We start from the raw sequence: 14,487 nt of genomic DNA, 5'->3' as shown, positions 1-14,487 counted from the left end.
GGGCATTGGAAATTTCACTTTGTGCTCACAGCTAAAAACAAGAGTAGACAACCTGAACAGGAACAACACCCTTGCATGGCTAAGGAAACCAAAAATGCCTGCTGCGATGGTGGAGAATAGTCAGCCAGTATCATAAGAAAATGTGCAAAAACTGACAGCTATGGCTGTATAAACTGACAGCCACGTGAACTACCTGTGGGAGAAACAAGAGTGGGGCTTAAAAGCATTTTCACTCAAAAGGGCCAAAATGGAGCAGATAGGGCAAGAGTGAATGAACTGATGATGATAACATATAGAGTTCCCACATTGCACCATCAATGCATCATCTACACCTAGCATTGGCTAGCTAAAGAGGGATTGGCCTCTCTTGTTTATGAAGGGGTTCCTGATCCAGTACACTTGAACTAGAATCTAGACTCAAGAAGTCCATCACTGGAAAAGGAAGATGGGTGCTCCAGTTCTTTAAGACTCAACTGCTGCGCTGGAGACAAGAGGTGAGGACAGTCCTTGAGAAAAGTATCTGGAGATGTGGATCCTGGCCTTGCTGCCATAATGGTGATGATGGCCTTCTTCAAAGACAGAGAAGATTCACTTTTCCTCCTGGCTCATGTAAGAACAATAATTGTTTTATGATCTGTCATAACATATAGGAAATTTAGACACACTCCAATATTTTTTTGTAAATTTAATTGAAAAATTGATGTATCAATAATACAGAAGCTCATATGCTGCAACATTGAGTTCCAGCTCGTTCTTCTGTATTACTGATTTGTTAATTTCTTAACTAAATCTACAGAGACAGATTGATGAGTCCATCCCAATTGTTTCTACAATGAAATACACTTATTTTTTAGGACCACAGATGTCATTTAAGCACCATCTTTTAAATTACCAGTATGATCTCAGATCTAACCACGGTTTTTTTTTTGGTTTTTTTTACAGGTCACCACAACACAGGCAGACACAGCAGACCTGGCTAGCACACCAAGGATAATCCTGCTGGGTGAGATTTCTATACCTGATTTACGCAATCACTAAATAACACAAGACATCTTGCAGTTGTACTAGACGAACACATGATGTTGTGCACCACTAACATAATAAAATATGTATTTAATTCCAAACTTGGACACACATAAACTCCAACCCAGACTCAGAAGACTTAAGGGATAGAACCCAGTCACCTCCAGCTGGACTTCACCTTTGCCCTGGCTGTCCTTTTGGGATCATTTTATGTGTTCAACAGTAAGTGGAGGCAGCTTCAACACTGGAGTTCCCGGTTCCTGGAAATACTTCACCTGCCGACAATCACTGCCTCGCAGTTAATATGGAAGTTGAAGACAGTGTTTGCAAGATTTGGCTGTCCAGACGAGGTCGTGTCTGACAATGGGCCTTAATTTTCATGCCAGGAATTTAAAAACTTTGCGAGAGAGTTCGACTTTATACACATCACTTCAAGTCCACACAACCCTCAAGGGGACGGACATGCAGAGAGAGGGGCTCAGATACTAAAAGAATCTTGAAGCAGAAAGACCCTCTGCTCGCCCTCATGTGCTTTCGGTCAACGCCTTGCACCACTACAGGCGTGAGCCCAGCAGAGCTACTCATGGGCCGGAAGATAAAGACAACCCTTCCAACAATGGAGGCAAATCTACAGCCCCGATGGCCTAATCTGGAAACGGTCAGGACTATGGATGCATGGGAAAAGGGGAAACAAGCGTTCTACTTTAACCAGCGCCATGGAGCTAGGCCCTTGCCTTCTTTAAAGCCAGGTGATCCTGTCCTCATGAAGCTGGACCATCAGAAAGCCTGGAGAACACCTGTCATTGTCACTGGAGACAGCATCACACCACGCTCCTTTGTTATTGAAACACCTCAGGGAGCAACTTTGAGACACAACCGGCGTCACTTGCATGTTCCTCCGGCGGCTGGAGACACACACCCTCTAGCTCCAGATGGAGCTTCCACACAGCAGCCTGACCCCGCAGTCTTCGCTGACGCTGCATCACCAACCCCCAGTGTCAAACCGCCAGACACACAGACTGGACTGGTCTATACCTGGTCTGGTTGACTGAGTAAACCTGTTGAAAGGTTGAATCTGTGAAGGTGTGGTTATTTTGTTATTTTTTTGAGCCACTGTGGGGAGGGGAAAAGAGGACTTTAGTGGAAATGTTTATTGATTTTGTGGACTGAAAAGTTTATTGACACTGTGAAGAGAGCTGATGTTCTAATGCTCGTTTATATAATGCACAGAGTAATGTTTGATGAGTTAAACCTACTGATTCTAGTGCCTTACAGTTTAATCAAATGCAGTACCGTTCAAATGTTCAGTTATAGGAACAGTCAGGATATCTTCGGTATCTTGTGTATTTTCAGAGAAAGAAACAAAACTTAAAAGGGGAGATATCATACAATGTGCACATGTAAATGTGCCTTTATACCTTTAAGGGCATTCTGCTACATCCCTACAGTCGTACGGGGGCCGTTCCCCTAGGGGAGACTCACGCGGTTGTGCACGTTTGTTTAACTATACAAAGTATTCACTGAAGCCTCAGACTTGTGTGGACATTTGAATTATTTACAATAAGTAATTAATTTAGTTCATTTATCTATACAGCAGCTCTGGAGAAAACAGTGATATCATCATCCAGCTCAGTTCAGGTCTCAAACAATGGTGCCAACGCAGTCAGATCAATAATACTGTTGAATATTAAGTGTCCCCAGTGGCAAGGAACCCGAACTCCATCAGGTGTAACCAAGTACAGTACATGTACAGACCAAGTGACTAACTGCAGCCCTCCTATGGCCAGACAGGTTCAGTTAAAAGTGTTTTGATAATGTGAGTTTTAGATAATTTGTTGACTTTTTGCCTCAGTGATTGATTTGTACTTATCATTTCTTGCAGGATTTTTCACAAGTGTTGTTGCCCCTGCTCCATGTTATGTGGCTGCCAGCACCCACCGCTACTACCCTCACCCATAATATCAAGAGTAAGAACATTTTGTTTTTTATTAAATTCAGTGCTGACTTTCATCTTTAATTGTTAATGATTTTAATGTTAACTTGTATTTTTAATCTTGGTTTAAAACAGATGTTTTTATTGTAGTATTGTTCATTATTATTAGGCCTATTACTACTGTATGTATTACTACTGTACTAATGTATTGTTCAAACCGCACAATAAATTCTCTGCTTCTAATGCTTCACTTGTCCTAATTTTCTTATTTTACATCTTCTTCTTTTTTTTGCGTTTATCCCACATAGTAGCAGGGTCCGCTTTTCTGAAATGCTGGCACCATTTGATGATTGAACCGGTAAGCTTGAGATCGTTGTGCAGCGTGTCGAGCCACCACTGCTTCAGTCGTCCCTTTGATCGCCCTCTGCTGACTTTCAGCTGGAAGCCCATTTTGGCAAGCATTGTATACTGCATATTATGCATAAACATCTAGAATTAGAATCTTACTTGAATAAAAATCTCATTATTAAATCATGAATTTAAAACTCATTATGAAGGTCTATGACCCGTTCATAGTTGCAAATTACCACTCCTCAGTCTTTTATAATATCAGATTTTTTTTATTGTTGTTTTTACGAACACTCAAGCCCCATATTTAATTTGAACGCATGCTAAAAATGCTCATAGGCAGTATTTTTTATACCAGACCAGTTCCTGGCCAAAACAACAAACTAAAACAAACGTTGATGTTAAAGGATCCTATCCCTTGGGGTTGAAAATCAGTAAGCGGGTGTTCATTGTTTGTGAGTTTGTGTTTTGTAAGTAGTGTAGTATATTTCACTCTTTATTTGCATTCTAGGTTTTATCAATATGTTATGCTAGGAGCATTTCTAAAGTTATATTTAGTTTGAATGCTGAATTAATTTATCCCATGTTATCCAGACTTCTCTTGAATTGGCATAAGTGATCTTCATCTTTAAACAATTAGTTATCCTATGCCATGTCTAATGATCTGCAAAATTGAAAACTATGATAGACATATTAATTCAATATCACACAGCCATCACGGATTCAGGTATTCACCGTAATGTTGAATCTGAAACTTCTATAAAATTCTATAAAACTTCTATAAACTTCTATAAAAGGTAACTAACATCATGTTTCTAATATAAATTAATCTAAAAAAAATAAGCTTTGTTATGTTCTCCACAGAATTAATGAAAAGACCCTCATGGTCTCAGCTAGTTCTTGAAAACTCGTTCCCATCAGCTCTTTTGTTTTTTATTTTTGTTTTTTAAGTTTATCTCAAATCAGTCTCCATTCTGTCAAAATCAGAATGCACGCGATTCTAGCTCCTATATAATTTCATTGAGACCCTTCTTCTAAGGTTTTAGGGTTATTCTATACTGCACTTCCTCAGAGCGCAGACCCGCCACTTTAAACTGCATTAATCACCGCTTATCACACTTCCTCGTCTCCTTCTGAGAAGGAATCTTCGCTGTGTTGGAAATATTTTAGAGTTTACTCTCGCCTTATTGCAGTCTCGACATATTCCAACCACCTCCCAGTCATCACAAAGCGCCTTACAGCTAATTTTAATATTTGACTAAATGGTCTTCTTTCTAGATCCACTTTTACCCCAGCATCGTTCAAATATTTTAGAGGTCTATACTGATCAGGGGTGCGTTTCCCGAAAGCATCGTTAGCCAACTATGTTCGCAAGTTCCGTCGCTATCATCATAGTTCAATGTGTCGGTGTTTCCCGAAACCATCGTTCCAACGAACATTCGCAAACATCATTGCAAAGTTGTGTGTTTGGAACGACATCTCTCGACCTGTGGTTAGAAGCATAGTTTCTAGTTTGCATGACATGTGGATTTAATAAATCCTTATCTTGAGCCAAATAAGCAAGCTGACATTCAGTACAACCCATGTCTTTTATTTAGAACACATCTACAAATGTCATTTACGTCTTTTAGTAAGAGATTTAAAGCACTGCTTTTGAAGACTGCGCATGTGCGAACGTGCTCTACTGTGTAAGAACGAGCCTATGATTATGCAAAATAACTGATAAAAATGAGAAACTATTAAAACATCTAGCGTTAATTCGATCTCAAACAGTTTGTACTCCACCACGTGCGTGACGTCATAAACCAAGGTGGTTGAACGTCTTTTAGACAGTATGGTTTTGGGAAACAGTCGTGACTAGATAGTTGATTTCTTCAACGATGCATCGTACTATGGTGGTTACGTCGTTGTGTGGGAAACACACCCCTGAGCAACTTAAATAAGCCACATCAAATTTGATTTACTTCAATTATTTTACTATGTCTGACACATATATTCATTAATTCATATTCACTTATGGAAGAGTGCCAGGTTGTTGGTCTTCACAGAAAAGAGAAGCATGAAAACCAGCATCCCGTGGTCCATGACAGACAGCCAGAACGCTGCTGTCTTGCAGAGATGACCCATGCGGACCTTGTCTTGATACTCCAGATAATACCTGATGATGTCATCTGGTCATGAAGAGCAAGGTCAAGGTTCTGTCGGTCACATGACTTGGTGAGGTTGAGCAGAGTCTCAGGAGTGAGCTGGACACCCTCCTCCTCAATGAAATGCTCCAGCAGCAGCCACTCCAGTGCAAATATCACTTCAGTACGTGCTTTAATGCAAATGGAGGCACAATATGATCTTGACCTCCACCAGATGGATGTAAAAACTGCCTATTTGCATGCTCCACATGACTGTGAGATTTACATGGAACAGCCAGAAGGATTTGAAGTGAAGTCAAACATAGGTGAGAAACTAGTCTGTAAACTGAACAAGTCACAAACAGTCAGGTAAGAAACTGGAACAAACTGGAACTGGACCACCTCAGTGAGAATGATTTACAGTAAACAAACTGAAAAAGAGAGAGTGATTATAGTAATCTGGGTTGATGATCTGATAATTGCTGCAGTGTAACAATGATTAACTGAATTGCGTGAAAAAGATGCTGACAACAAGATTCAAAATGAAAGATCCTAGGAATTGATTTTCATCAGAATGAAGGATTCATGGAAATTAATCAGAAAAGGTACATTTGAAAGGTACTAGGCAAGGCAAGATTATTTATATAGCACATTTCATACACAATGTCAATTAAAAGTGCTTTACATAGAAGAAATTAAAATAAAAGAAATAAGAATAATTAAAACAGTTTAGAATAAAATAAATAAATAAAATACAGTACAAACAGTCGGACGAACAGCGGCACAGTGCTCATTCATTAAATGCACAGCTAAACAGATGTGTTTTGAGTCTGGATTTGAATGTGACTACAGTAGGAGCACATCTGATCTCTTCTGGAAGCTGGTTCCAGCTGCGGCTGGCATAATAGCTAAAGCGGACTCGCCATGCTTAGAGGTAACCCTTGGTATTTCTAGCTGATGTGATCCTAATGATCTGAGTGATCTGTTGGGTTTATATTCAGTGAGCATATCTGCAATATATTGAGATCCTAGGCTATTGCATGATTTATATACCAGTAATAATACTTTAAAATCAATCCTAAATGTTTTGGGAAGGCCAGTGAGGAGTCCATTACAATAATCCACCCTGCTGGTGATGAAAGCATGAACAAGTTTCTCTAAGTCTTGACTGGAAACAAAGCATCTAATTCTTGCAATATTTTCCAGATGATAGTATGCTGATTTAGTTATTGCTTTGACATGACTACTGAAACTAAGGTCTGACTCTAGAGTCACACCAAGATTCCTGACTTGATGTTTAGTTGTTTGACCCCTAGAGTGAAGGTATGCGTTCACTTTGAGAACTTCATCTTTGTTTCCAAACGCAATGACTTCAGTTTTGTCTTTGTTTAATTGCAAAAAGTTTTGGCACATCCAACTGCTCACTTAGTAAGTAGATCTGTGTGTCGTCTGGATAGCTGTGGTAAGAGATCTGGTTCTTTCTCATTATTTGGCTCAGTGGGAGCATTTACAGGTTGAATAGGAGTGGCGCAAGAATTGAGCCCTGAGGGACTAGAGAGTCACCTATAGAGATTCAATACGTCAGACTGTAAACCCAGGTCAACACCATGTGAGCAAAAGCTTGAGTACAACAGTGATGATGATCCTGTTGATCCTAAAAGGTATCGTGAGGCAGTAGTTTGATCTATCTGATGACATGTACTAGACCTAATCTAAGTTGGATCTCAATATCTGTCTGATCCAAATGAACAAAAACTGGTCTACAGTGAAACATGTGATGAGACACTTAAAAGGTACAATTGATCATGAACTATGTTACAAGAAAAGTGAAGAAAACCTCAAACTTGTGGCATACAGTGATGCTGATTGGGCATCATATCTAAATGACAGGCGGAGTACGACAGGATACTGTTTTAGTCTTACTCAAAATGGTCCTCTGATTTCCTGCAAGTCAAAGAAACAGTCCACAGTTGCTTTGTCCACATGTGAAGCTGAGTGTATGGCACTGGCCGCAACCACACAGGAAAGCATGTATTTTGTACAGTTGTTGAACAGCATGGAAAATTACTGTCTGCTTGAGCCAGTACAAATCTTTGAAGATAACCAAGGTGCCATTGCTCTGTCAAAGAACCCAGTGTGTCGACAAAGATGCAAACATGTTGATGTATCATTTCATTCGATCAGTTTGAGTTTCATGTTTGGCATGTAAATGCAGCACAAGAGAAATACAAGACTGTGTTCATGTGTTATGTTGTTATAATGGTAAACTGCACAGTATGAGAACAAGTGGGGGTGTTAAAGTTTGTAATAGGTGTGCACTCATACTGCTCGTGTCATGTCTATCCATAAATGGATATATGCAAATAAAAGATGTCCCAGTCCAACAGAATACCAAGTGATGTATGTGTTTTTTCCTTCGTATAGTTTATTGAAATTAACCGTTTATCATTCACAAAAATGGGCTGTGCCAACAGTAACATTTCCATAACAATATGGCATTTAAAAAAAAAAAACAAGATTAATACTGTACTTCAGCATGGTAATAAATAACAGTCAAATGCTGTACATCATTTTACAGTATGCTTAAATCTACTATAGGTAATTTTACGGTAATTTTACTGTGGGATGAAATACAGCAACAATTTTCCATATCCGAAAAGGAGGTAGCCTATATGATGTGAGTAATAACACATCTCTAATCTGTTTTACTCATTTGGAATATAGTGAGTCAAAAGTCATTTACCTTAATTATTATTTTTGAAACAGAAAAAGGGGCTGAACAGACAGCCGACCTAATGATATAACGTGGTAGTTTTGTAATCTGGCTTAAAATGATGTCAAATTGAACTATTTGACAAAGAGAAGATCTGCCAACAGTTTGTAGTGTATTGTTCTTTTTACACATGTTTTTATATATTACACATAAATAATCGATACATTTAAAACATTTACACATTTGTCTATGAAATTAATTTTTTTCTCATTTAAGATATGCAAATGAAATAAATTATTTAGGCAACATAATTACTGAAAAAATATGTTCTTTGTGTTGTTTTAATTTTGATAATCCATTTCATATTAAAATGGATGTTGTTGCAACTGAAATGAAAAATGAGTATTCATCCATTTGAGTATTCAGAAGCATCCATTATCTTGTATTTGCACTACTGCCATCTAGAGGTTTCACTGGATACATCAACTGATCGCCATAGTACCCGCAGAAAATTAAGGTTAAAGTGATCAGTGATTTCAGGCCCACATTTTTTTTTATCACATTCATCTAATCTTTCCTAACGATCCGCTAGCTGCCCGCCCCATAAGCATGCCGTCAAAAAAACGCGTCTCTGTAGGCAGCCTAGGCTCTGAGATCTGCACACAAAAACAATTGGTTTCACCAACCACTCAAAACCAAAACAAATAGTGTTCCAACCAATCACCGACAGGGGGAAGCAGCTTCTTCTTCAGCTCCGACTTCGCGTGCACGAGCACAAAACCTCACAACACCCTCCCCCTGTCGGTGATTGGTTGGAACACTATTTGTTTTGGTTTTGAGTGGTTGGTGAAACCAAATGTTTTTGGGCCTGAAATCACTGATACAACATTTAATTGAAATCAAATACAAGTACATTTGTTCTAATTGTACCCATGTCAGGTATCTGTAATGCATCTGTTATGCCTAACCAACTAATGTCAAATGCTTAAAGATATCATTCTATATAATAATAATAATAATTAAGCTCTTAATTTTCATTCATGTTCTTTATTATATACAACATAATTTGCTATTTAAGAGCAGAAAATGGGTTAACTATTCCACAAAAAAAAAAAAAAAATGAACAAATAAGTTTAAAAACAAACAATTTATTCATTAAGTCACTTACACATTCACATACTCGTACTAATCAACTTACTCTTACTGAGTTAATAATAATGGTGGAAGATGCAAAGGCCTTCATCAGTGCATGTGTGGGACTTTACAGCAATTGACACCACATTCTGACATCAGACATCATTCTACCAGTGTACATTTGATACAGTGTTTATAACCCCACCTAAGTTTAAAGTTGTTCTGTCTTTACTTGTAGATTTGAATTTTGTCAGCTATAATTGATTTATTTAGCAGTTCAAACTTTACATCATAAAGTAATATATTTACATATATTAAGCTGTAATATATTGATATTTATTGTTTTAGCAGACACAAGAGGCTTTGCTACATTCTTCTCTAAGCTTTGATTTTATTAACACTAAATATGACCAAATTAAATTATAACTTGCATGCTAAATCAAAATTGAAAGAATAATCTTCAGTCTTTCATTTTTATGAGTTGTTTTACCCCCCAAAAGCTTATGTTATACCTAACAGCTATACAATGAGAATGCCACATGAGGTAACTTAAGGCTACGTCTACATTAATTAATAATTATACATTTGATACATTTGAAAACAGCGTTTTCGTTTATAAACGCTCTCCGTCCACACTAGTGTTTTCTAAATGCTAAATTCACCTCACTGCGCATGCGTAAAACCCCACAAAAGATCACTGATATGATTCAGATGGAAAAAAGTTATCGCGCAATTCTTCTGACAGGATCATTTTATTTAGTAAAATATCTCACCATTCACTGATGCGGTCCAGGTCGCACGCAGTCACCATATGTTTGGTCTAAAACGCTCTCATGTATTGCCGCAGGACAGCAAATGTGAGTAAATTCTGTCATCTTTGCAGGACTGTGATATGAAGAGTGTGCAATGTAGAATATTTTTAGCAACAGTGTGAAAGTGTGAAAGTGAATAGTTTCACACATAACAGGCACAATACTGGTATAAACATGAATATCTATTATTGGTACAATATGCGTCACATGACTAAATTTACGTCATCGTTTTTAGTACCACCGGTTTCACAGTCCACACTACAACGCGAAAACGGCGTGTTCAAACGTATCCACTTTGGAGTGCGTTTTCATTAATAAAAACGCCGTCTCAGTGTGGACGGAAGGCCAAACCGGAGAGAAAAATATACGTTTTCAAACGAAAACGTATTAGTGTGGACATGGCCTAAGTAGTGAGCAACAATAAAAATTCATTCTGTTGGGTGTATGGTCAATTTAGTTTTTTCAGTGTGTTACAACAAGGCTCAATAGGACCGATCCCAGGACACACATCACAGTGTAGAGGCTTCCAAAGTGGCCGAAGGCTGGAGAAAAAAAAAAGACAAAAAAAAAACCTTTGTTATTACCATTTATCACACTGCATTTAAACATTGCATGATTTTCAAAGAACAAAAACAATATAGTGAATACAAATGTTTATTTACCACTGGACAGATTTTTGTCATGACTGAACCTTGTTGACTGAGACCCTGATGATACAAATAAAAATCTATATTAATGCCTATAAATCTACTCACTGAATCCAGTTTAGAAATTCATCCACTCTAAACAGTTGTTTACACAAAAAATGTTGAGGCATACGTTTAAGGGTTTAAAGGCATCGTGTTTCAAATGATGTGTTAATAAATCTTGATTTCTCAAAATGGTGCAGTCTCAAAACTGCTGATCTCATGCCCAGGAGAGCCATGCATGGCCAGTCCAGATTTGCACCAGATTGCATTTACATGCAAAACAAATGTAAACTATCTGTCATGCCAATAAAGGAGACTTATAATATAACAAAAAATAGAAAGAGAGACAGCTTTTAACCAAGTGACGGTGGAATTTGAGCATTTTCTAAAATTAGAGCAAACATGAACATGAGGGAAAGCAGAGTTTCTAGTTCTCATGCATTTGGTGTGAGACAGTGGCTTTCTAGTGTTGCGCTGAATTTTGACAGTCACTTTTGAAATTTAGCACAAATGCATCCCGTTTCTCTGGATCATTTTTGAGATGTTTGCGTACACCTTGACTAGAGTCTACCTTTGGCAAATTCTATTGACTGATTTGGAAAGGTGAAATCCAGATCCTGGAGGGCCAACATCCTGGACAGTTAGCTACAACTTTCCCCAACACACCTGCCTGGAACTTTCTAGGCTGCTTCCCTACTATATAGTAAGTGAAAAACAGTATGTGACAAAAGAAATATGTCCGAATTCACAGTACTCATAAAAGAGTAGGAAAAAAGTACCCTGATGATCTATTCTTCCAGTGAGATTCTCAAGTGTGCATACGATGGACTATCCCTTAAGGCCACGGGAGAGGATTTATGAATGGCAGTGAAGAGACGTAACTGACGCTGGTAGTTCACATGAACATGACAGCATGGTGAATGTAGTACGTCCAGATTACATTCATACTACGCATTCTTACTATATAGAACATACTTTTTTAGTGGTCGTTAAGTAATTACTTATTCGAAATATGTACCTGCTCAAGAGAGTGTGTGATTTCGGATGCAGCCCTAATCTTGAAGACCAGAAGACCTCAGGTGTGTTTAAATGGAGTTGAGCTAAATTCTCTATAAGGATTGGACACCCCTGAGAGCTGAAAATGTATACTGGTGCAAAACCAAGCCATGAGGTCAAAAAGAGCGTCCTGTGCAGAGCTCAAAAACAGGATTATGTCAAGGCACAGATCTTGTGTAGGTTACATAAAACTTGAAGGTTCCCAAGAGCACAATTGCCTCCATCATTTTTAAATGGAAGAAATTTAGAACAACCAGTACTCTTCTTACAGCAGGTCACCAGACCAAACTGAGCAATCAGGGAAGAAGGGCTTTGAAATGAGAGGTGAACCCAACGGTCACTCTAGTTGAGCTCCATAGATTATAGATAGAGATAGGAGAAACTTGCAGAAAGAGCAGAAGAAACTATCACTGCAACACTCCACCGATATACATATATTAGTTCAGGCATGAAACTAGGGGTGTGTTTCCCGTACAACGACGTAACTCGCTGCTTAACTAGTACGATGCATCGTTAAAGAAATCAAGTAGCAAGTCACGACTGTTTCCTGAAACAAATTGGTCGTTGAACCACGTTGGTCGATGTAACGCAGGTGGTGGAGTAATAATAACTAGGCTACTTTTAATGAATCTGTTTGAGATTGAATTAATGCTAAATTACAGACATGGCATTAGAGGACTAAGCAGTTATTTTGCTTTACTATTTCCAGATTCAATAATAGGCTCGTTCTTACGTAGTACAGCACGTACGCACATGCACTCTTCAAAAACAACGCTTTAAATCTCTTGACAAACTAAAAGACGTAAATGACATCTGTATGTATTCCAAATAGTGATGTGTCGTTCATGAATGATTCGTTCATTTTGAACGAATCTTTAATATGATTCGGGACTACCGAGTCGTCTCAGAGAGTGATTCGTTCATTTTGTGTTGACCGCGCATGCGCATTACGCAACATATGGGTTCTGAATCTGTACTGGAAACAGAAACGATTCGTTCATCTCTCTCGAGTCTTCGGTTTCGGGACGAGTCCGAGTCTTTCGTTCTTCCTGTCAGTCCCATAGAGGCTATGCTGTCAGTACCGGAAAGAGAAATGATTAGTTCATCTCTCGAGTCTTCGGGTTTGAGTCCTTCATTCTTTTGTCAGGTGACTTGTCACCGTATTGAATACTAATTCGGCCGAACCCGAACTCGAGACTCGAAAGATGAACTAATCGTTTCCGTTTCCGGCCCTGCTCTATCACACACGGCACGGCCCAGCAGACAGATCAGAGTCAGACACTGACGAGTCGACAACTAACATCTCGAGACACGAGAGGAGGAGAACAAACGTGATAAATATGAAGTTGCAAAGGAAAGAACGTCTCGGATCAGGAGGTGAGGTGAACTAACAGAGTCAGACTATGCAATAGCCTGAACTTAAGACCCAACAACTAATCAATTAATAAAACATTTCGGTTTCTTATCATTTGGCTTTGGCTGCATTACCCTATAGTTTATTTTTATTCTTTTTACAAATGTAATCAACATTTTCGTAAGTACTAGATGTGTTGGGATATTTAACATGCCATTTTATTTATGTTATGCCGAAATGAACGAAATTACTCGAAAAAAGATGAATTCATTTTGCTGAACGAGACTCAAAGATCCGAGTCAGTAAAATGATCCGAACTTCCCACTACTAATTCCAAATAAAATATATAGATTGTACTGAATGTCAGCTTGATAATTTGGCTGAAGATAAGGATTTATTCATTCCACATGTCATGCAAACAAGAAACTATGCTTCTAACCACGAGAGCTGCCATTCCAGTCGTTGAACTATGCTGACAACAACGAAACTTGCGACCATATTTGGCTAACGATGCTTTCAGGAAACGCACCCCTGAAGTACTTCCTAATGCATGGAACCATATATGTTTTTTCCCTAGCCTGCGATCGCCATGCTGCCGATTATGAAAACTTCTGTTATACCTCCTCCTCCCCAGCGCCACCAGTAGAGCTCGGCTACGAGGGCTCTACCATTTGCTTACAGCAGCCTGTCCTTTTGTTTGCAGCAGTATCAGCGTAGCATATCTTGTCCCCCCAAAATCAGGAATATGTATATTCCATGCCCCATGGCAATAAAGTGCTATCTACTCTGAGAGTTGTCATGACTGAACTAGGCTTTTGGCAGAGAGGTCAGACAGAAGCCTCTCCTCAGTACAAAACACATGAAAGCTGGCTTGGACTTTAATGGACTTGCAAACAAACACTTAAATGACTGGAAGCAGGCCCAGACTGGCCATTGGCAGCATCAGGGGAATTTCCTGGCAGGTAATGGGGAACTGGTCAGGGTAGAAAAATGGTGGTGAAAATAATGGTAAATGCTTTTTCATCATTCAAAAATGCAGGTTGTATGGTAAGGGATGAATGCAGAGCAAACAATGGGCTTTTATTTTAAATAAAAAATACAAACAAAAACTACCCTGTAGGAGAAAACAGCACAAGGGGCACAACCGACGACAAACTAGCTCAGGATTGAGAACACAATTGCTGAGTGAATTCAGACACTGAGTGCGCCGGAAGGGCTGCCGGTTTTGCATAGTTTGTGCTTGCAAATGAATTGAAACATAGCAAACTAGCAGCTCCAGTTGTGATGAAAAGATTTATC

The 14,487-nt window shown here is 38.8% G+C and overlaps 1 protein-coding gene across 2 annotated transcripts in view; it reads right to left on the bottom strand.

Annotated features, from left to right (window-relative positions):
• Positions 1–9,271: 9,271 nt before the first annotated feature.
• Positions 9,272–14,487, bottom strand: part of hephl1a (hephaestin-like 1a) — a 34,615-nt gene continuing 29,399 nt past the window's right edge. The window contains exons 19-20 of one of the 2 annotated variants that reach the window (XM_084419353.1): positions 10,752–10,796; positions 9,272–10,631 (exon numbers count right to left, since the gene is read on the bottom strand). In XM_084419353.1, coding sequence (XP_084275479.1) covers positions 10,552–10,631; positions 10,752–10,796 — 125 coding nt within the window. In that variant the 3' untranslated portion in view covers positions 9,272–10,551. The remainder of the gene's footprint in view (positions 10,632–10,751; positions 10,797–14,487) is intronic. The other variant, XM_084419354.1, reaches the window with a different exon arrangement.

Source organism: Rutilus rutilus, assembly GCF_951802725.1.
Source record: "Rutilus rutilus genome assembly, chromosome: 9".
NCBI lineage: Eukaryota > Metazoa > Chordata > Actinopteri > Cypriniformes > Leuciscidae > Rutilus > Rutilus rutilus.
This window is presented reverse-complemented; position numbering and strand designations above follow the sequence as displayed.